The sequence below is a fragment of the Budorcas taxicolor genome, chromosome 9 (genome assembly GCF_023091745.1).
Source record: "Budorcas taxicolor isolate Tak-1 chromosome 9, Takin1.1, whole genome shotgun sequence".
Lineage (NCBI taxonomy): Eukaryota > Metazoa > Chordata > Mammalia > Artiodactyla > Bovidae > Budorcas > Budorcas taxicolor.
In genome coordinates, this window is record NC_068918.1 from 95,049,916 (window position 1) to 95,071,784 (window position 21,869).

At 55.8% G+C, this 21,869-nt stretch overlaps 1 protein-coding gene across 2 annotated transcripts; it reads right to left on the reverse strand.

Moving 5' to 3' along the window:
* Positions 1–3,857: 3,857 nt before the first annotated feature.
* DLL1 (delta like canonical Notch ligand 1) lies at positions 3,858–11,921 on the reverse strand. Of its 2 annotated transcripts, XM_052645603.1 has the most exons (11): positions 11,828–11,893; positions 11,346–11,642; positions 10,633–10,693; positions 10,145–10,402; positions 8,402–8,462; positions 7,490–7,620; positions 7,224–7,393; positions 6,893–7,109; positions 5,022–5,817; positions 4,331–4,448; positions 3,858–4,238 (listed from the first exon to the last, which is right to left on the reverse strand). In XM_052645603.1, the coding sequence occupies exons 1-11, from the start codon at positions 11,879–11,881 to the stop codon at positions 4,233–4,235; spliced, it is 2,169 nt and encodes a 722-aa protein (XP_052501563.1). In that variant the 5' UTR covers positions 11,882–11,893; the 3' UTR covers positions 3,858–4,232. The 2 variants fall into 2 exon arrangements, with proteins under 2 accessions (XP_052501563.1, XP_052501564.1); XM_052645604.1 differs by lacking the exon at positions 11,346–11,642 and having other exon boundaries at positions 11,828–11,921.
* Positions 11,922–21,869: the final 9,948 nt, after the last annotated feature.

Genomic DNA, 21,869 nt, shown 5'->3' on the forward strand with positions numbered 1-21,869 from the left:
AGGGAATTAAAAAAACCTACTTCTGCTTCACTGACTACACTAAAGCCTTTGACCATGTGGATCACAGCAGAATATGGCACTTCTTAAGGCGATGGGAACACCAGACCATCTGACCTGCCTCCTGAGAAACCTGTGTGCAGGTCAAGAGGCAACAGTTAAAGCCAGACAGGGAATGACGGACTGATTAAAATTGGGAAGGGAGTCCGTCAAGGCTGTACGTTGTCACCCTGCTTGTTCAGCTTTTATGCAGAGTCCATCATGAGCAACGCTGGGCTAGATGAAGCACAAGCTGGAATCGAGATTATTGGGAGAAATATCAACAACCTCAAGTGTGGAGATAATGCCACCCTTATGGTGGACAGTAAAGAAGAACTAAAGTGCCTCTTGATAAAGGTGAAAGAGGAGAGTGAAAAAGCTGGCTTAAAACTCAACATTCAAATAACTTAAGATCATGGCATCTGGTCCCATCACTTCATGGCAAATAGAAGGGGGGAAAGTAGAAACATGGCATATTCTATCTTCCTGGGCTCCCAAATCAGTGCAGATGGTGACTGCCGGCACAAAATTAAGACACTTGCTCCTTGGAAGAAAAGCTATGACAAACCCAGACAGTGTATTAAAAAGCAGAGACATCACTTTGCCAACAAAGGTCCTTATAGTCAAAGCTGTGGTTTTTCCAGTAGTCATGTACAGATGTGAAAGCTGAACCATAAAGAATACTGAGCATTGAAGAATTGATGCTTTTGAACTATGGAGCTGGAGAAGAGTTTTGAGAGTCCCTTGACAGTAAGAAGATCAAACCAGTCAATCCTAAAGGAAATCAACCCTGAATACTCACTGGAAGAAAGGACTGGTGCTAAAGCTGCAGCTTCAATACTTCGGTACCTGATACAAAGAACCAACTCATTGGAGAAGATCCTGATGCTGGGCAAGACTGAGGGCAAGAGCAGAAGAAGGGGGTGGCAGAGTATGAAACGGTTGGATGGCATCACCGACTCAGGGGACGTGAACTTGAGCAAACTCTGGGAGACGGTGAAAGACTGGGAAGCTCGGCATGCTGCTGTTCGCGGGGCCACAAAGAATCGGACACAACTGAGCGGCTGAGCAAGGGTGTTGTTGGCTGACTGCTCAACGACACAGAGCAGGCGTGTGGGTCTCACTCTCTCCTGGGCCTGTTTGGGGTTTGATCGCAGGTCGTACTATCTGCATCTCAGCCACTGACTGCTTTCGGGTTCACACACAGCCACGTGAGGACCCGGGGTTACTAAGAGCAGCTGGTTCCAGGGCCGAGCCAGGAGGGTTTGTGAGCCTGAAGGTAAGACACACCCAGAGACGTGGGGTGACCGAGGAGCCAGCAGGAACGGGAACCACCCAACCCTGGGCAGCAATGGCCTGTGAGCCTCTGAATAAGAGTAAGAGCAGCGTCTACACTGCGGGTCGGAAGGCACCGCCCGCCACTGCAGAGGACGACCAGTAGAAGGAGGGTGGATGTGCCAACCCCTGTCATGAGAACTCTGCGCTACGCTTGCAACATTTCTGTAAGTCCAGGTGAAAAGTTGAAGGAGAAGGCCAAAGCACGTGAGCCTCACCTTACTGGTCTCACCGCAGCCCCAGAAGGTGGCGCGTGGAACGTGGGGTTGAGGTCTACAGGCGGGCCCCTGGGCGGGGGTCACCCACGCTCGGGTGCTCCTCTGAACTCGAGACCCAGGTCCAGCGCCAGCTTCACCCCTGCCGCAGGGACCCGCCTTCTCACCTCCTTGTCTCACTTGTCACTGCTCCTGCCTGCCTGGTTCCCAGCGGTCTCCTTGGAGGACGTGCCCCAAGGCTGATCATGCTGGGCATCGCTTGTGTGGCAGATCACAGCTGGTCTATAAACACCCATGTGTTTATATGGATGTTTTTCATCAATGTACCTAAATTTCCCATTGCAAATGACATAAACCCTGAAAGCTGAGGGACCATCTGGTTAAATGTCAAATTAAAACGTCAGACTCAGAAGGGACCCCGGGAAGCACGTGCCCAGACAGCTGGCAGTTCGAAAGCTGCGTCTCTGAGTCTCCAGTTTGCTCTCAGTCAGGTTACTTGTTCGCCCAGATAAGAGATGAATTTATTCCCTGGTTTTACTAGAAGGTGGGGAAGATGAAAGTGAGATTATTTTTAACTACATGGAGGTTCTTTCATGGAATGGACTACACAAGAATCCCAGAAAATTCCATATTCTTGAAAATAGATATGCATTTATTCTCCAAGTCACGTCACTTATGAAGGGGAGAGGAAGCTATGAATGACTCCAGGTTAGCACGAGTCAATGGGACTGAGTGTCCCCCACTTTTCCACCAGGTCCTGTAGACTGTTGAAAGAAACCTTGGCGACCTCACGTATTCCAGAATATGCTGCTACCCCTTAGAGGAAGCAGGGGGCAGTCTGAAGGCAGAGGAGGTTTAGAAGCCTAAGTCTTCCTTGGCCACACTCGGGCCTGATGCTGACATCTCTCCATGGATGAGGTCACTCTGCTGGAGTCCGTCCTTGAGCAGTTATTCCACAACAACCAGCCAGAGCGATGGGATGGATGGGGTTGTGTCTTAGATGCAGGAGCCCCAGCCAGGTGGCTTCTGGGCACTGTCTGGCCTGATGCAGCTTCCTGGTCTCCACCCTCTATGCACACGAGGGTGGGCTTGGAGACTGACCCTCCTCTGCAGGAAGAGTCCAGAAACAAATTCATCATGGTCACTGGGCAAAGGCAGCTTCTTCCCTCTGACTGTTCCCTCCAACCCCAGAAATGAACCACTCCTCCCCAACAGTAACTTGTCTTAGAGAGCTGACAATCTACACAGATCCTTCAGAACCACCGAACTGCTCCAGCCCTGGGAGTCTGTTAACTCCCATCTCATCCTCAACAAGAAGCTGTGTTTGTGACAAACAATGATGGCACTCAGGTCTGGAGACGGATGCCAGCTCTGAACCGACTTTGCCCCTGACCAGCCCCGAGTAAGTCCACACCCCAAGCCTCTGTCTGCTTGGCTATCGAAGGAAGCCACGGCGGAGCTCTTGGGGGATCCGTGAGACAGTTCAGGAGGAGCAGGCACCTGGCAGGTAGCGGCCGACCCCTCAGGAAGACAGGGTACCTGTCCGTGCTGTTGTCTGTGCTGAGGCTGAATTCACTACAAATAAGCCCACAAACAAATGGATGGGTAAGTGGCATTCTAGGACCAAAAGCTTTTGCCACGGCAACACTGAAGTGCTTCGCAGGCATTTAATCCAAAATGAGGCTTGTTCCAGTCCTGATGGAAGTAAGGCTCAGAGGAAGGTGACCAGCTTCAAGGTTCTCGGCTCTGCCCAGACAGGAGGCTCAGGGGCTTGGGCCCCGCGTTGCCCTGGAGTCCAGGGGCTGCCGGTAGCAAGACTGTCTGCAGCAAGGCACCTGCCCCTTCTTCGTCCTGATGGCAACTCCTGGAGGGCTCTTGGAGGGGCAAAGGAGTGAGGGAAGTTGCCCATCATCAATCCAACGAAACTACCCAAAGAGCAGAGGCCGCGTCTGTCCTCAGGGTCTTAGACGAGTGTGGGTGATCACAAGTCCGCTTGGAGGAGGGGTGAGTAAGCACACCTCTGGATGTTGTTCATAATATTTATTTTGGAAAAATATTTTAAAAAGGAATTTCTTCATTAACAAAACAGTAAAAAACTCAAATAACATTTGCACAATATTCCATAAATACATTTATATACAAAAAAATATAGTCACATTGACCCGAAGTGCCTTTGTACATATTTACCAAAAATTTAAATTATAAAAAATGAACATCACAAAATACTCAAGCTTTACAGATATCATGAAAAATATTTTTACAAGTCCAAAAAATAACGCACATTTTTTCCACCTAGAAAAACACATTTTAGTATCAAAAAGGACAATAAAGGCAGTGTTTGTGATTCTAATTCAAGAGAAGACTGGCTCATAAGAATCCAAAATATACACTTCAGGCAGTGCGTGCTTCTTACGTAGTGATCAAGTCCATTCATTTAAATATATATTTTTTAAAAGCAACTGTCCATAGTGCAATGGGAACGTCCTAGAGGCAGAGCAGCGGCTGCGGGAGCGCCCGCCGCCCCCGGCAGGAAGAGGACCTGGCTTCCAGCAGCAGTCAGGAGCACGTCCGCTCCTCCCAGCAGCATCGTCGGGGCTCGGAAGTTCCTTGTTCTGCAGGAACGGAACTTGCCCCGTCACCTCCACGTCACACCTAGAGGACCCAGGAGACGGGGGAGGTTAGTGCGGCCGGAGGCCCAGTTCTGGCTCCCCGGTTGCAGGCGGGCCCCGCAAGCCCACTCTGACCTCAGTTGCGATGACACACTCGTCCTGCTCCTCGGATATGACGTACACCGACTGGTACTTTGTGTCTTTTGAAGCAGAGTACACAGAGTCTGGCCTTTTTCTTTCAGACGCTTCTCCACTAGAGGAAAATTAAAGAGCCACAGTCAACACGTGGGCACCTTTGTGAACAGGAAAACGACCAGAGCTTGGAGGAGCACACCCAGCTGGGCCCCCGGCCCAGCCTGTCCTGTGCCCAGCCTGTCCTGCCCATCCCCCGGGTGTCGGGGTGTCCTCCCCGGGAAGGCCCCCCTGCCCAGCCTGTCCTGCCCATCCCTCGGGTGTCGGGGTGCCCTCTCCAGCTGGCCCCCCTGCCCAGCCTGTCCTGCCCATCCCCTGGGTGTCGGGGCGCCCTCTCCAGCTGGCCCCCCTGCCCAGCTTGTTCTGCCCATCCCTTGGGTGTCGGGGCGCCCTCTCCAGCTTGTCCCCCTGCCCAGCCTGTCCTGCCCATCCCCCGGGTATCGGGGCGCCCTCCCCGGGAAGGCCCCCCTTCCCAGCCTGTCCTGCCCATCCCTCAGGTGTCGGGGTGCCCTCCCCGGGATGGCCCCCATTCCCAGCCTGTCCTGCTCATCCCTCGGGTGTCGGGGCACCCTCTCCAGCTGGCCCCCTGACCAGCTGGCCTCCCCATGTGCCTCCTCCAGGCCGAAGCACTCACCCTCTGAGTGTCGGGGTGCCCTTCTCCTCCCCCGCAGAGCCCTGGGGCTGGCACTTGGCATCGTGCTTGCCATGGGGCTCCGCTGTGGCTGTGGTGCCCTTGAGGCCCTGCAGCAGGTTGTAGCCCACGGCGGGGTCTCGAGCTGTGAGGCCATTTTTCTCCGCACTGGGCTCCACATGGAAGTCTGCCTTCTTGTTGGTGTTCTTGATCTGCGTGGCCCCGATGACGCTGACGGAGACGTCCTTCTCGCACCGGCGGCTGGCCAGGTTGTTCATGGTCTCCGTCTCCCCCCGGCAGGGGTCTGCAGGGGGCCGGCGCTTCTGCAGCCTCAGCCGCACGCAGACCACCGTGGCGGCACAGCCCAGCAGCAGTGTGAGGACCAGCACCACTCCCGCCCCAACGGCCACCCAGGGGAGTGGGCCGGCCTGGCCCTCCACGTACTGCTCCGTGAGGTCCACCACCACGGGGCCCGGGGGCGGCTCGGGGAGCAGGAACTGGCAGTTGGGGCCCCCGTAGCCCCGGGCACACTCGCACAGGTAGCGGAAGGCCCGCTCGTGGCAGGTGGCCCCGTTGTGGCAGGGCGCGTGCCCGCACCTGCTGATGGGGGCACTGCAGTTCCTGCCCGTGTACCCGGGGGGGCAGGTGCAGGAGTACTCGTTCACGCCGTCCCGGCAGGTGCCCCCGTGGGCACACGGGGAGGAGGCACAGTCGTCCACGTTGTCGTCACAGTGCCTCCCAGAGAAGCCGGCCTGGCAGCGGCAGACGTAAGCGTCGCCGAGGTCCACGCACTGCGCACCTGGGGCACAGACAGCGTGGCAGCTCGTCACCGGGGGCATCCTGGAGCATCTGCTGCCCCTGCCACCGGGCCACACACCAGAGCAGAGGCGGGGGACCAGACAGAGGCCAGCACTGAGGCAGCCCGCGGCACATGCCAGCCCACGGCAGGGGTGGGCAAGGGGCGGGGTTCTGGTCAAAACCCACAAATTATGTAGAAAATACAGGCTGACACCTCCTGACATGCACCGAGCAAAGCGCTTCGCCTGCACTGCTGAATTCATCCTCACAGCAAGCCAGCGGAGGACCCAGTTCACAGATGAGGAAACCAAGGCTTAAAGAGGGTGGTGCACTTGCCGTGGCTTCAGTTAGTGAAGAGCAAGAATTGAAACAGAAAGAAAGAGAAGAGAAGAAACGCAGGGAGGGGCTAGGGATGGGTCTTTGTCTTTCCAGAGCCAAGTCTGACGACCCTGCCTGGTCTCCTCTAAAGATGAAGCGTCCAGTGCATACTGTTCAATGGCTGGAAACAAGCCGGAGAGAGAGCTCGGCCCCAGCACTGCCTGTGGGGCACACGGAGAGCAGAGCGAGACCGTCCCTCTCTTGCCCACGGTCACGTCCAGTGCAGACGCGCCCGAGATGGTCCAGGCTGTCTGGGCCCTGCTTCCCCACCCATGAGTTTCCGTGGGGCATCCCTCCCACTCGTGGAGATCACGCAGCCTCACTAGCCGGCTCTGCCTCGAGACCAAGCGGAGTTGGGCTGGCCCCCAAACATGCAGCGGCTGGGCTGTCGTGAAGGCGGGCCCATGGACACTGGGGTCTCGAGCACCTGAGGAGCCGCAGGACTGCAATCGAGTCACTGCATCTCCGCCCGAGCAGGTCCTGCAGGGAAGGAACACTCCTGCCTGCCTTTCCAGCCCCCTGGGTGTTTCCAGGCTCAAGGGTAAGACTTCTGTGAAGTTTCTCATTGTTCAGACAAAAGGGCTTCTGAGACTCGAGGCAGCTCACAGTGATGAACTCAGCTTGAAACTAAACCCACACGCTTCTCATCAGTGTGGACCCCTGGACAAAGTCTCAGGTGGGTCAGGCAGCCCCCTTACCATTGGAACAAGGCGAGGAACTGCAGGAATCCATCTTCTTCTCACAGTTAAAGCCAGAAAAGCCCCCAGGACAGCGGCAGGTGTACCCGCCCTCCGGGTTATCGGAGCACCGGCCCCCATTGAAGCAGGGGCCGTCGGCACACACCATGGCACTCAGCTCGCAGACCCTGCCGTAGAAGCCGGGTGGGCAGGTGCAGGAGTAGCTGTTCTCAAGGTCCTGAGTAACGGAGAAGACGAAGAAAGCTTTCCTAGTCGCTCCCAAGGACCCACACAGTCTGCCTCAGACCAGGGCTCCCGGCCCGGCGGGACCGCCCGCGGCGGCTGGACTCACCGTGCAGCTCCCTCCGTTCCTGCAAGGCCCGACGCTGCACTCGTCCACCTCCGTCTCGCAGTTGGCCCCCGTGTACCCAGGCCGGCACGAGCACGTGTAGCTCCCTTGGCCCGTGTTGGTGCAGGTGGCCCCGTTCCTGCAGGGCTTGTGGTGTGTGCAGTAGTTGAGGTCTGTGAGGGTGGAGGCGGGGAGAGGAGGAGAGATGCGGGAGGCAGCCTCGCCTGTGGCCGAGCCCAGGCGGGCAGGCTGCGGGGGCGGATGCTTACCCTGGTTGCAGAAAAGGCCCCCCCAGCCCTCCTGGCAGTTGCATTGCCAGGGCTGCTGGCAGGTGCCGTGGAGACAGCCTGGGTACCGGATGCACTGGTCGCAGTACCGGCCCTGCCAGCCCACTCTGCACCTTAGGAGAGAGGAGGGTCAGTGCGCGCTGCTGGGCTCACATGGCTCCTTCCCCGCGCACAAGACATCACCGCCAACAGCATCAGCGCTGCTGGTCCTCAACGAGGCTTGGGCAGCCCTTGGGATCTCTAAACCCCAAGGACAGCTCCGTCCTGCCTCAGAGGGTCTGACTCTGGGCATGAGGGTCAACCAGGGCAGCATCTCTAGGTGATTCTAACCTACTAAATACTCTCCTTTTCTCTGCTAATTCTTTTAAAATATCATCTGCAAGTTCCACAGCCACTGAGTAGCTTAGGTGAATGACTGCTGCTGCTGCTGCTGCTGAGTCACTTCAGTCGTGTCCAACTCTGTGCGACCCCATAGACGGCAGCCCACCAGGCTCCCCCATCCCTGGGATTCTCCAGGCAAGAACACTGGAGTGGGTTGCCATTTCCTTCTCCAATGCATGAAAGTGAAAAGTGAAAGTGAAGTCGCTCAGTCGTGTCCGACTCTTAGCAACCCCATGGACTGCAGCCCACCAGGCTCCTCCGTCCATGGGATTTTCCAGGCAACAGTACTGGAGTGGGGTGCCATCGCCTTCTCCGTAGGTGAATGACTACCTTGATCCAAAAACTGTCCAGGTATGTATTAAGTAGAAACACCAGAAAAACAGCTCCCCAACCCGGCAAGCAGCTGACCTTACCTTCGTTTTTCAAAGGGTCATCTAGAGACACGTTGCTAGTACACTAGGTGTGAAAGGACAACAAGAAAAAGAGAGAAAAATGCAACTTTTGCAAACTTACCTGCATTCCCCTGGCTTGTCACAAAATCCGTGCTGCTCATCGCACCCTGGCAAACAGATGGCTGCAGGAGGAAAAGGCACAGGGTCAAGCCCACCAGAGTGCTTCCAGCATGAGGGGGCTACGAGCTGTCCCCAGCGAGCCAGGGAGCCCACCGGCCCTGGCATCGGACTTTACTCAGCGAGAGGAGCATTCTGCTTAACACAGCAGCTCAAGGACAAAAGAGCTCGGAAGCCCCCACCCCCACAGGCCCCTTTTCTTCTAAGAGAGGGTCAGAAGTCCTTCCCCCTCCTCCTCCCCCACTTCCCAATTCTATGCACAAAGCTCCACCTCTTAATACCCAGAAAGTGTGTGTGTAGATAAGGGTGGACAGCTGGTATGCAGAGTACCAGGGCAAGACAGCTGCTCTATTGTCTGTCCTCTCCCAGCAGCTGCCCCAGTGCAACAATACCAGCCTCCCCTCACACCCCATGCCCCACCCCTCACACACACCCCTAGCATGCACACACACACACACACACACACACACACACACACACACGCATGCACGCACGCACGCACGTGCACCCTTCCGCCAATGGGAACAGGCGTGCGTCCCAGCCACCTATCCCCGAGGAGATCTAATCGATGGCACGCGCGAGCTGGGGGCAGGGAGAGACTCCAGTGTTTGAATAAGAAGAAAAAAGTTTAAGTTTATGGCTACCCCACGGCGAAGGAGAGGGCGGGTAGCCAGGAGGGAGGCAGCAGGCAAGCCTGAGGTCCCAGAGAGGGGGGAGCCTGGTGGCTGAGGCTCCGGGCTGGCTTCCTTCTCCTGGAGTGGAGACTCATTAACGAGCCGCCCCACAAGTTTTCAGGACAACAGAGCCAGCTCGGGCCAAGGCGAGCTCAAAGGAGCCGAAAGCTGAGCGGGCTGAGCAACCATGACGCTGGAGACAGGATCAAATCAGAACTGAGAAAGTGCACCTCCCAGCGAGAGGTTCTACCCTACAGGAGAAGGTTCCTGGGCTCTGGGCAGGAGGAAGACGCCCTGGGGTTTCTTGGGGGCTCCCCACCCGGCTCTGGGGAGACCTGGAGTTGGGGGGCAGTGAGGCACCTGGGGCCCAGCTGAAGTAGGCCCAGGAGTCCCGTGGCCTGCGCCCATGAGAACACAGTGCTGTGGGCAGGCCGGGCCGGAGTCCCTTCCCGGGCAGCGCGCTCTGCGAGCACCCACAACAGGGCAAGCGGGCCCCTCCCCGGCCGAGCTAGCAGACTCCCGTCCCGACAAGGGGAACCGTCACAGACAGTGGGATGCTTTTAAATACACTGGCTCTGCAGAGAGGCCGAGCACACCAACTCTGGAGAGAATGAAGCGCTCTTCAATGAGACGCTGTCTCGCAAAGAGAACTCCTTTGGTAAAAGCATGCCCTGCACACAGCCTCCTCTCTGTTCCTCCCTTCCTTCCTCCCTCCCTTCCCTTTGGCTTACTTCCTGACCCCTGGCCCTGTGTCCAAAATCCTCCCTGATTAAGAAAGGCAGCTTCCCATTGCGGAAGTTACAACGTCTGAGTCGACCCCAACCCGCCTCTGGCTGACTGTGAGGTCTCAGCTAATCTCTCTGGCTCCCTGGCCCAGTTTCCACTACCCCCAGAACGTCTCCTTGGGGCTAAAATCGCAGGATCCCAGCAGCCCCGAGAATATGCCCCCCTGCTCAGGAGTGCAGGCCTGGGGGAGCAAGCTGAGGGCAGTGGCCTCCCTGCCGGGGACTCACGCTCTGTGCAGTACTGGCCCTTCCAGCCAGGGTTGCAGACTTTCTCCCCTCTCTCCCCGCAGGTGAAGTGGCCAAAGGCGTCATCTCGGGGGCGGCAGAAGACGGAGCAGCCTTCGCCAAAGTAGTGCTCATCACACACAAAGCGGTAGGAGTACTTGAGGTCCGTGCGGCCGCTGCTGTGCAGATCCTGGGACCACTCCTCCCCAACTGCCAGGTGCCTCTGTGTGGCCAGGCGGCTGATAAGTCTTTCTGGGTTCTCTGCAGAAAGGGGACGCCCCGTTGGTTCTGGCCGAGAACCCCGAGGCTTGGGGAATTGGGGAGAAGGAAAGGATGCCAGGCAGGGAGGCTTAACCCTTCTCCTGGACCTCCCAGAGGAACTGGCAGAATGAAAGGTGTAGACACTTGTTTCCGGGAAGATTTGAAGTCAAATACATACTAACTAGGGAAGCAGTTCACATAGTTTAGGAGTGTGGGGGGATTGTTTTTACCTGTTGCAAGGTCATCCGGAGAATCTGTGTGGAGAGCTTCAATGATCAGAGAGAAGGTTCCCTGGAGGAAGAACAGAAGGCAAACCAGAACTGTTTACAGAAGAATCTAAGGGTTCAGGGCAACCCAGTGGCTGCAGGTCTGCTCGCAGCGTGTTGTGGGGAGGGTCTGTGTGCCTCGCATGCCTGATTTCACTTTCCTTAAGCGTATGGAACAACTTTCAAGAGTGGTTTCCTGATAGGTTTTTTCAGTCTGTTAATACAGGATATCGCGTTTGAAGGAAAGAAAGCAGGCCGCGGAGCAGGCTGGAGGGGCTTGTATGCAGTCTTCAGGGGAAGGAGCCAGGGAGAGGCGCTGGGGGCTGCCAGGCTGCAAGGGCGACTGACAACCGACCGGTCCAGGAGCTGCGGAACTGGGACTCTCCCACGTGAAGGGGTCCTTTCAGCTCCGCGGCTCGGCGCGCAGACCGGACACGGAAACGTCCCGGGTCCTTGGCCTCTCCGCCTCTCTCTACCCGGGCTGTCACCCCGCGCAACACCCCCTCGCCGCTGCCACCGGCTGTGAATCACCCGGGCGTGGAGGCTGCGCCCCAGGGCCCCGCAGAGCGTGGCGCCCACCGGCCCGGGCCCCCCTGCGCCCCCCGCCCTGCGCCCCCGCCGCGCCGGGGCCTCCCGGCCCTCCCCGCCCGCCCCGCGCCCGCAGGTGCGGCGCTCACCGGCCAGGTGAAGCCAAAGGGGAAGCGGATGGGGTTGCTGAAGGCGGGGTCCGCGCCCGCGCCGTCCGGGAGGCTGAAGGAGTCGATGCCCAGCACCGGAGTGACGGCGCTGCCGTAGGTGCAGGGCGGCTCGGGGGACACGCTGGCCTGGTAGTGCTTGAGGCACACGCGGAAGAAGGTCCTGCAGGCGCACGGCGGCGGGCCCGCGCCCCCGCGGCAGCAGTTGCGGTTCCCCAGCAGCCCCTTCTTGTTGACGAACTCCTGCAGCTTCAGCTCGAACACCCCGGAGCTCCAGACCTGCGGGCGAGCCGAGGGCGTGGGGCGCCTGGCGCGGGGAGCCCGCCCGGCCGCGTCCTGCCCTGGGCACTGCCCCCCGCGTGGCCTGCTCCCCGGGGTCCGCCCCCCGACGCGACAGGCCGCCGGGGCGCCCGGCTGACAGCCTACTCGACGGCGCGGCCCGGGGGTCCCGCGTGGCATCTTACCTGGCACAGCAGGGCCGAGAGTACGGCGAGGGCCAGGGCGCACCGCCCGCCCATGGTGCACCGCCCGCGGCGCTGGCTCTCGTCGCGTCCCCCCGCCTTGTCTTCCGAAGTCGTCAGGGGACGCTGGAGGAGGAGGGTGTCCCCGGGAGCTCGGGCAGGAAAGCGCCGCCGCTCTGCCTCGGGCCGAGATAATGCGGACTTCTCTCCTGAAGGGTCCGGCTCCGGCTCTTTCGGAGGCCCAGGTTCCTTAGGTCCGCCTTGCGGAGGCGACAGCGACCCCGGGGATGCGCGAGAGAAAAGGGGGGGAGGGTCTCTCCGGAAAGCAGCTCCTGGCGCGGCAACTTTCGGTTTTCCCCTCTTTCTTCCAAAGCGCAAGTAGGTAGGGGTCGTCTGCTTCCTGGTTTTGTCTCAAGCTTGTTGGCAGGGAAAAAAAAAAAAAAGAAAGAAAGAAAGATAGAGGGGAGAGAAAGCGTCCAGATATTCAGCCCGATTCCCAACGAGCTGCAGGGCTCCTCGCGAGTCCGTTTATCGAGCTGCGGTCTGGAAATCCCACGCGCGAGGCGGTAATCCGGGGCGGTGGAGCAGGATCGGCCCGGCCGGCTCACTCCGGGGCGGCGGTCCCGGCAGCGCCCTGGACCTGAATCTTTCCCGGGGACCCAACCAATGCCATCCAGGTCAACGCCCGGGGTCCCGGACCGGGTCGAGGCGAAAGCTGCGCGCCGGGCTGTGAGTCCAGTGCGCTGCCGGCCGGGGTTCCGCGGGCGCGAAGGGGCTCGGGCTCTCCAGGCGCCGCCGCCTTATATCCCGCTGGCCGCCCGCATAGCTAATGAGATGCAAATGAGCAGCCCCCCAATCTGGCGAGAGCTGTCACAAAGGAGCCACTTTTCCAAACCCTCCTCTCAATGGATCGCCAAATGGTCAGTGAGCTGTAAAATGTGCAACCCTCCTCCCCGCCCCCACCCTCCCCGCCCCTGGTCCTCCCCTGCCCCCGCCCCCAGCCCCCGCCGCCCGAAACGCACTCATTTACATTCCTGCAAAACGTTCACCGCAAGAATCCCCTCTGCGCCCGAGGCGGGTGCCGCCGCCCGGGCTCCTCGGCGCTGCCCTCCGGCCGCAGGCCCGCGGAGGCCCGGGACGCGCGGGGGCGGCGCTGCGCCCTAGCCCGGCCGAGAGCCGCCCGGCGGGTGAGGCCGCGTCTGGCCTTGGGAACCCTCCGGTCGCCGCGGCGCCCGCCTCCGTCCCCTCTCCGGCCGCGGCCGGGTCCTGCGGGGCGGGGGTGCGGGGGGGCGGTGCAGGGAGGGGAGTGGAAGTCGGAAGCCCAGGCCCCGGCGGGCCGCCCCTCCGCCCGGGCAGTCTCTTCCTAAGGAGGAGTCTCCGGGGCGGGGGACCGGGGCGCAGGGAGGGGAGGGTGTGAGCGGTGGGCAGAGGGTGGCCAAAGGGCAACGGCAGTTTCGGGAAGTTTGGGAAGCTCTGACACCCCGACGCCTCCCGGGCAGCGACTCTGCGTCTGGAAACGCAGAGGTGAGCTCGGCGCCCTCGGGGACCCCGTTTCCTCGAGCTCGGGGTGTCCTCGCACGGGTCGGCCGCCGCTGGGGGCGGGGTCCGGGTAGCGCCGGGGATCCTGACGTCTCCAACCGCCGCCCCCCCTCCACCCCCAACACGCACACACGCACACACACACACGCACACGCACACACACACACGCACACACACGCACACGCACGCACACACACGCCCCCCTCTGGGCGCGGCTCGCGGCCTCCGCCACCTCGCCCGGGCCTCCGGCCCCTTTCTCCTGGGCATCCCCCCTCGGTCCCCCTCGGTTTGGTGAAAAGTGAGTTTGGTGTGAGTTGTTCGCGTGGCTGTCATTAAGGCGGTCTGTTATTGTGCGCGGCTGAATCAGTGGCTCTTTGTGCGCTCAGCTGTATGGTAATGCAGACCGCACCTGCTCCCCGCACAATGCAGACAGAAAGAGCTCCCCTCCGCGCGCGCCGCGGCCTCTGCAACAATGTCCGGCACATGTTCTACAGCCTCTCCAGCCTGGCCCCCCCAGCCCGCCACCTTCGCACAACCATCACCTTATTAGGTTTTTACACGTCCATCAGACACTAGAACTTTTGTTTTCATTTTTTTTTAAGGGAAATGAGTTTATTGGGAGGGCCGAAAACGCACGTTATCTCACAATGCGCTATCTTAAGTTGTTTTCAAGCTTGCGGGCACAGTGCAGAATTAAGGTGGGGCAGGGACTCCCACTCTGGCATCCAGCCTCGCGCAGGGCTCACGTTGAGGTCTCTGTCCCACCCCTATCTGCTCCTGCTTCCACCTCCCCCACCCCCAACACCCGGGGCACCGTCATCCGGGGTGAAAGGTGTGGGCGTGGAGTAAAGGTCACGTTGATGAGCAGTACCGCACAGGGCGCCCGGTCACTGCGGCCTCGCTGTAGGTGTGCTGCAGCCGGCCTCTCCGTAAGGACTGCACTGTCCTGGCAAAACGTGACTTTCATTGAGGCAGATGTTGAGATCACAGTGACCACCTACCGCCCAGGGAGAGGGAAAATCCTCAAAGACCGGTAGTCAGCTGAAGTCCTCCAAGGTCATCCCTCCAGCTGGTAGGCAACAGGCTCCCAAATACCTGTCAAGTTTCAGGACAGATTTTAGGTTTTCCACTGCTGCCAGAGAAGCAAGTAATTAATCAAAAGTAATGTAATCCAAGGCTGAGGTGAGAAAGGCAGGTTTGGACCCCGCCAGAACCCCCCACACTGTGGCTCAGAACAAATGGAAACTCCACACCTCCTTGTGGCCCCGCGACGGTGGCGGCCCCAGTGTGGCTGCCTGCTGGGGACTTTGTGAGGACTCACGGCATCGCCACTGGGCTGGGCCAGCGCGAATCCTAATTTAATCTTGCCACCTAGTGTCAGCATCCTTCTTTCACGATGTCCATGTTTCCTCTGAAAGCTACTTTCTCAGAACTCTGTTCCCTAATGCATGGAAGCTGGTGTGTACACGTTGGGTGGGGGGCGGGGGGGTGGGCAGGGAGGGAGAAAGGAGAGGGAGAGAGGTGGGTGCGGAGAGCTGAGAGGGTTCTGGGAGCAGGAGGGGCAAAGAAAAGAACATGAGATCTAAGTCCTCTGTGCTTCCAGACTGAGAGTAGATTTCAGCAAGAAATGAAATATCAGGAACCTTTTAATTAGAAAATGGAAGTGAGAAACAGGCCCATTTGAATGACTGTTTAGAAAGCTGGAAATAAAAAGTTCCACGCGCAAGGGCTTAAACCTTGGGGTGGGGGGAAGACTTGCCCCAAATCTTTAACAAACCCCCCTCAGTATCAAGTATTTGTTAAATTGACATGGCACAGATTTCTCGATTACAGCGGCAAAGCGGAACTGAAAGGCATCGTAAAATCCATCAGAATCCTGCCCAAAGCGTTCATTCTTTTCCAGCTTAATTTATGCCACGCGATTCTGTATTGGGGAAATCAAGCAGAAAGCCCTTTTCTTGTCCTTTCTCTTCCTCTCGCTCTTCTTCCCTCCACTTTCTTCCTCCCGTTCTCTCTCCATCTTCTCCTCCTTCTCTGCCCCCCTCCACGTTGGCCACTCTCCCCCTCTTCCTTGCAAAGTGGAGCTAACGGGAGACTGTTTAACTGCAGTGTTTCTATAGGAGTCTGTGGTAGTTTAACTCCTGCACACCAGTAGCTGAGATGAACAAAAGAGAGACTCGAGGTCCAACCATTCACCCTTTCTTTGCTCTTTAATTTTCATTGATTGGGAAGACAAGGGGAGCCCCTAGGGATTCAGGCTGAAGGGGGATGACACGCCTTTAGACGCCATCAGCCCCCTAGCCAGCCATCTGCTCCGAACCAAATGGCGTTTTTTCACTCCCTAACTGCATGTCTGTATACTCCCGCAACTAAGCGCTCTGAACCCCCTAAATGCAGGAGGGAGCTTAAGCTTGACTATGTTAAATAGACTTGCCCCGTGTTGGCTGTGGCAGCCAGATTCCCTCCTCCCCCACACTCCATAAATCCTCACCTAGCTCATTAGGAAAAAGCAGAAAACTTTCTTTTAAATACTTTTTGATGTCTCAGCAAATTTACTGTACAAAGTGAGGCTCATTAGGGCTTAGAAGGCACCCGATATATCAGACACAGGAGTGGAGAGAGGGATTTGCCGCCTGGTGTTGGTGTTTTATTTTTGCCAGGCATGCATAGCTTGTAGCCTGAATGACCCCAGTGACCAGGGTAGGCTCAGTTGTATAATCAGAACCACAGCTACAACAACTGCAACTGAGATCTCTATTTGTTGGAGACCCTGATTATTTTACCCACCCTTTTACTAGGCCTCATGGGAATGAAAGCTTATGACCATCATTTTATCAAATTAAATATGCCGCTGTCAGCAGAGTGTGAGCTGACACTGTGGTCAACCAATCCTGTTTCCATCCCCTTTGCCCAAAGAAAGGTTCTGTTCCTGCGGAACATGTGTGGTGGAGGTTGTGGCTGGGGGAGGAGGGTCTGGGCAGATTGCAGTGAACAATGCCCGGAATAGGCTCCAGACTCTAAGCCAGCCCCAGGTTCAGTTTTCTGTGTAAACAAGTCTGGAGACTTGAGGGGGTTTGTGTTTTCTTAGGCCAACTGAATGCTGTATACCCAACAGACAAGTTCTCTTATTCCTAAGAAGAATTAGGGTCCTTGTTCAGAACAAGAAAATGAAAAACTTCCAGGCAGCAAATCTGGTGTTGACCAAACATGCCAGCTTACTTGAAAAAGAAGAAGATGATGAAGGGCACCTAAAGCAAGTTTATTAATTGGTATTAGTATCACATCTCCACCAACATGCCCTGTGCCCAGTCTCCATCAGTCACAGGTTTGGAATCGTCCAGCCCTTGGGGAACAGAGGACTGGCCTGCTTGCTGGGCGTCCAGGGAGCTCTTAGAGATAGCTGTGTGTAAAACCTCACCCGTGCCGGGTAGCCGTTAGAGATATTTCCTTACTTCTTAAGGACTGAACCCCGGAGGCGCATGGACATTTACAAGACACACTGACTCCAATGTAGCACGGAGTTCGCACCTGATCACTCCATTGCGTCTGGATCACTCTACAGAAGATACACGGTAACCCGAGCCGTCCATTGGTCCACGGCGGGAAAGAGGGGCCGATCTAGTTTATACTTAGGCTCCCAGGCTTCCCTCTCGCTGAGGATAAAAATGTACGCGGCACGCCCAGGGAGGCCCCGCAGCTCGGCCTCCCCTGCCCTCGCAGGAGCATTTCCCCGGAGGAGGGGCGGCCCGCAGACACCCAGGGCCACGACCTGCGGTCAGCAGGTTGGCGCGGGTCAGAGGCCACGAGGACCGGAGGACAGAGCCCTGGGAAAACCCAGTGGACTTGAGGCCTCCCCTCCGCCCTCCCTTCCACCCGCGGCGAGTGTGGAAGGACGGCCCGGCCACGTGGTCCGGAGCGGAGACCCCCATGCCCAGGGGCGCAGCTCGGGCCAGGGTTGCGGAGGCATGCGCTGGTTTGCATGAGAAAGGCGGTCGCGTGGCTCAGCTGGCGGCGCGGAGGCCGCTCCTCCGACCCCGGGATCATCTGCCCGGCGGTCCGCGCTCATCTCCATGACAAAGCGCTGTTTACCTGGCGCGGCTCCGGGCGCCTTTGTCAGGATCAGATGACCGCGCAGCTGCTCCGCGCTCCCGCCCGAGCGGCCCCCGACTGAACGCGCCGGGCCAGGCGCTCCGGAGGGCTGCCCGGAGGGCTGCCTGGAGGGGGTGCGGCGCCGGTGGGCGCTCCAGAGGGTGGCTTGGAGTGGGTGGCGGCGGCGGGCACCCGTCGCAGGGGCATGCGCGCGGGCTGGGAAGGCGAGGTCGACGGGCCAGCCCTGGTCGCCGGGCGCGCGGCACAGGGGCGCACGCGGTCACCTGCACCGAGGCGCGGCCCCACCTGGGAGTCGCCGGCCCGAGGCCGTGTCAGACAATGCGGGTGGAAAAGGAAGGGCGGCGAGAGGGACCCGGGCCCGCCCGAGGTCTCGCTCCGGGACACGCCCCACCCGGAGGTCGCGGGCACCTGTCGCCGGTCCCGGCGCCCGTCAATCACCGGCCCGCGGGGCGGGGCGCAGGCTGGGCCGGAACCGCCCGGACTCCGCCCCGCCCGCTTGTCCCCGCCGGACCCGAGCGGCTCCGCGCGGCTGCGCCGTCCTGCCCGGCCTCCCACCTCCTTTCTGCGAGCATCTGCCCGCCCAGGAACAGATGTGGGCACCTGCGGAGACAGGCCGCATATGTTCCGTCCTATTCACAGGCGTTCAGACGCGGCCACAATGAGCGGCCTTTGTGCGCACAGCCACTAAATATATTAATCTGCAGTCCCCAGAGCACCGGGCTGTTTAATTTTTCACTAGCAATAACATCTGATCTAATCCTTAAATCGGCTCCCAAAAGCCTGCTCTCCCGCCCTCCTTTTTCTCCTCTTTCTCCCCACCCCCTCCCGAAAAACGTGTGAAGCTATTCAACCTTCCACCTGTTGCCTGCTGAACTGGGCGTGGGTTCCTGCAACGTCTGATGTCGGTCTGGGCTGGGGGTGGCGGTGGGGGGTGGGAGCCGGCGGGGGCGACTGTGCGGGAGACGCTGCTGGGCCACATGGGCACCGCCAGGGCACGAGTATTACAAGGAAAATAAACACAACGTGCCAGGGTGGCTCACGAATGTTGTGCAAACAAAGACCAATGACTATTAAACAGCCTTCAGCATATTCATCCTCTTTGTGGAAGCAACTTAAAAATGTACAAGTTCCCGTTTACCTTTTTGTTTATTAAACTCTAATGGTCATTATAGACACCGGCCAATAGGCAGCATAGCCAAAAGCGAACATAAACCTCGGCTGTATGACTTAGACTCCTTTTAGCAATACTGTTGTGTGACTCTTTTATTTCAGCATCTCGTATTCTGTTTTGGTTTGTTTTCGGTCACAATGATTCCCTTAGTGCCATTGTGGGTGTCACAACGCGGAGGGACATCAGGCTGTGAATGAAGACAGAGGCAGTTTAAACAAACGGAGCTCTTTCTTTCCTTTCCCGTCCATTGTGCTGTGAATGGGCCTTCTGCACTCTGCTGCTAGGAAACGGCTTTGCAAAGCCCTACTCCAGTAAATGGTCTGGAGAGAAAGGGACCCCAATAAACAACCTAAGTATTGGAGAAAAATGGGGGACAAATTTAGGCAAGTGTTCTTTCACCTTCACATCAGCACATTTCCTAATCTCCAAATGTAAGACATACTTTCGAGCTTTTCAACAGTTTCCTTCCTTCTTGTCATTTTAATTCTTGCTCCCTCCCCTCCCCCACCGCACAGGAAACCCGGAGTGCGGACAGCACTGGCTCACCATCGAGACGTTTTCAAAATTCTATTCTGTCGTAGGAAAATAGAATGGGGCCCAGGGCTGTTTCTCAATAATCATCACTAATGATTGTAAACTGCTCTCAAAAGGGATGCATGGAGGTGTTGCCAGGTACGTAGGGGCATGGTTGGTGAGTCTCAATACTTCAGGAACAATCATAAACCATAAATTGTTCTTGTGGTAGTTGGAACTGTTCCTATTAACATAGGTAGGTTAGTTGAAGCAAGAAATGTAGCTGTTTTCAGGTCAAATAACAGCTTGAGTACGTGAGGGAATGACCCACCACCACCACCTGCATTTCTCATGGGCTTAAACAAAGTCATAGGTCACCACTGAACCAAAGACTGTCAAGGCACATGGGAAACCACGACTGTCTTATCTCAATCAGAGTTCACAGCTGGGGCTACTCCCAGACCCAAAGCACATGGCAATGAGAAGGCCAATTCAGTCATTTATTCATTCACCCACTCACCGCTCAAGGGGCTGGAGGTCCAGAGTGAAATCAGACCTGCTTTCTGCCACTAGATGAATGGTCCAAGGAGAGAAATGTTCCCTGGTCTTTAATTTTCAGAAAGTTTGTGTAGGATTAATGTCTTCAATGTTTGAATAGAATTCACCAGTTGAGACCACCAGGGTCTGGAATTTTCTTCGTTGGAATATTTTTACTTACAAATTCAACTTAATATAGGGTTTAAGAGATATAAAGTTACCCAGATTTTCTATTTGTTCTTCAGGTTTGGTAATTCATTTGGTTCAAGGAATTTCTTCATCTGCTGCTGCGAAGTCACTTCAGTCGTGTCTGACTCTGTGCAACCCCATAGACGGCAGCCCACCAGGCTCTCCCGTCCCTGGGATTCTCCAGGCATGAACACTGGAGTGGGGTGCCATTGCCTTTTCCATCATCTCATCTAAAGGTGTTCAAATAGCCTCCTTTTAATCTCTTCAATGTTAGTAAATCTGCAGTACCATTTCTTCCATCCTTAATATGGGTAACCCATGTCTCCTTTCTATCATGATCAATTTAGCTAAAGGTTTATCAGTTTAGTTGATCTTATCAAAGATCAGTCTTCAAGAATCTTCATCCTTCACTTCCTATTGCCTAATGTCTGAAAATGGTAATTTCATATATTTTTATCTAGTTTTCTTGTTGTTTAGAGTGGAAGAGACAGTTCTGTAGTAATTATTCCTTCATGGACAGAAGCTGGAACAGTCACAGTACTTCGGGCTACAGGTAACAGAAAACTCTAATATTCTTAACTGTAAGGAAAAGACTTCATCTCACAGGATAAGGAGGTAGAGTGGTCTGAGTTAGTTTGGCTCAACCACATCTCAAGGCACAGAGTACCCCCATCTGTCTGCCCCACCTTCCCTGTCTTGTTGGCATCCAGCATGGATGAGCTCTCTCTAGTGGCTGCATGAAGCCCGTTAGGGATCCAAGCAGTCATAAACAGACATGAGGGTAGCGGGTAGAGGAAGGGGCACTCTTTCAGGGCTAGAGCAATTCTATATTTCATGTCGATCACCCACGTAGGATTTTTTTTATGGTTGTGGCCTTTTTTCTTGCCAAAATTTTTGGAAACATTTTACTCTCCCTTAACTTCTCCCTACTTTCTACTTGCAATTTTCTTCCTTTTTCCCGTTTTTCTGTTTTATGTAAATCCTTCGTCCTCTGTTTTTAGATTCTCCCCAAACTGATAAATCTGATGTGTACAATAGGGCACAGCAAAGTGTTTATAGATGATATGACACAGAAGGCGGGGAAAAGGATGCAAATAGTCACATGTAAATATTTGTGCTCCTTTTACACTGATTTCTACGTACAACTTTTCTTTTAATATCCCAGGAAAGAGACCTGGAAATAATCTTTGGCTTCTCCTCCCCTTCACTGTAATGTATCGTAGTCATAAGAATTTTTAAGAAACTGTTAGAATTTAGACAGATTTGAGTTTGAGTAATAATTGTGCAACTTACTATCACTGTACATGCAACTTACTTTTTAAAACTTAATATATTTTCCTTTTATCAATGTAATATGCCTACAGATTTTAAAATTCAAATAGTACTTCTAGGTTTACAACAAGAACATAGGTATTTCCCACACCATGCATTCCCAATTTTTCCCTTTCTGTTTACCTCATAGCTATTTTGTTTGAAATTTACTCACATTTCTTTAAGAGAAACTTTCTAATGCTGTATCTTTTTCAGTTGTGCACATTGTCTATAAACTTCCAACTCTAGAAACTGAGGGTTTAACACTTCCACAGGATTTCCTAGACACACACAGTTATGAATCCATAGAGGATCACCTCTAATTTTTTCAAAAAGTTACAGCATCCTTCTCATTAGGTTACCATTACTTACCTCATTAAAATTATGGAATCATTATTCACAGTTGAGGCATATGCTATGATTACATTTTCTTCTTTGTACAATTTGTCTTTACTGGATTCAACAATTGCCTAATTTGCTTATAGATTTTTTTATGTCTCTATTACATGTTGTCACCAAACTCTGTAGATCTCCTCTTAAACTACTCAAACACCCCAGGCATTCTATGGACTGACTTTTCCCGGAGATGTGTGTCTAGATTTTGTCCTGAGGTTTCCCATCTCTCTTCACTTGGATTCCCCACTGTCTGGATCCTAAATATTCCTTTTTCTTGGC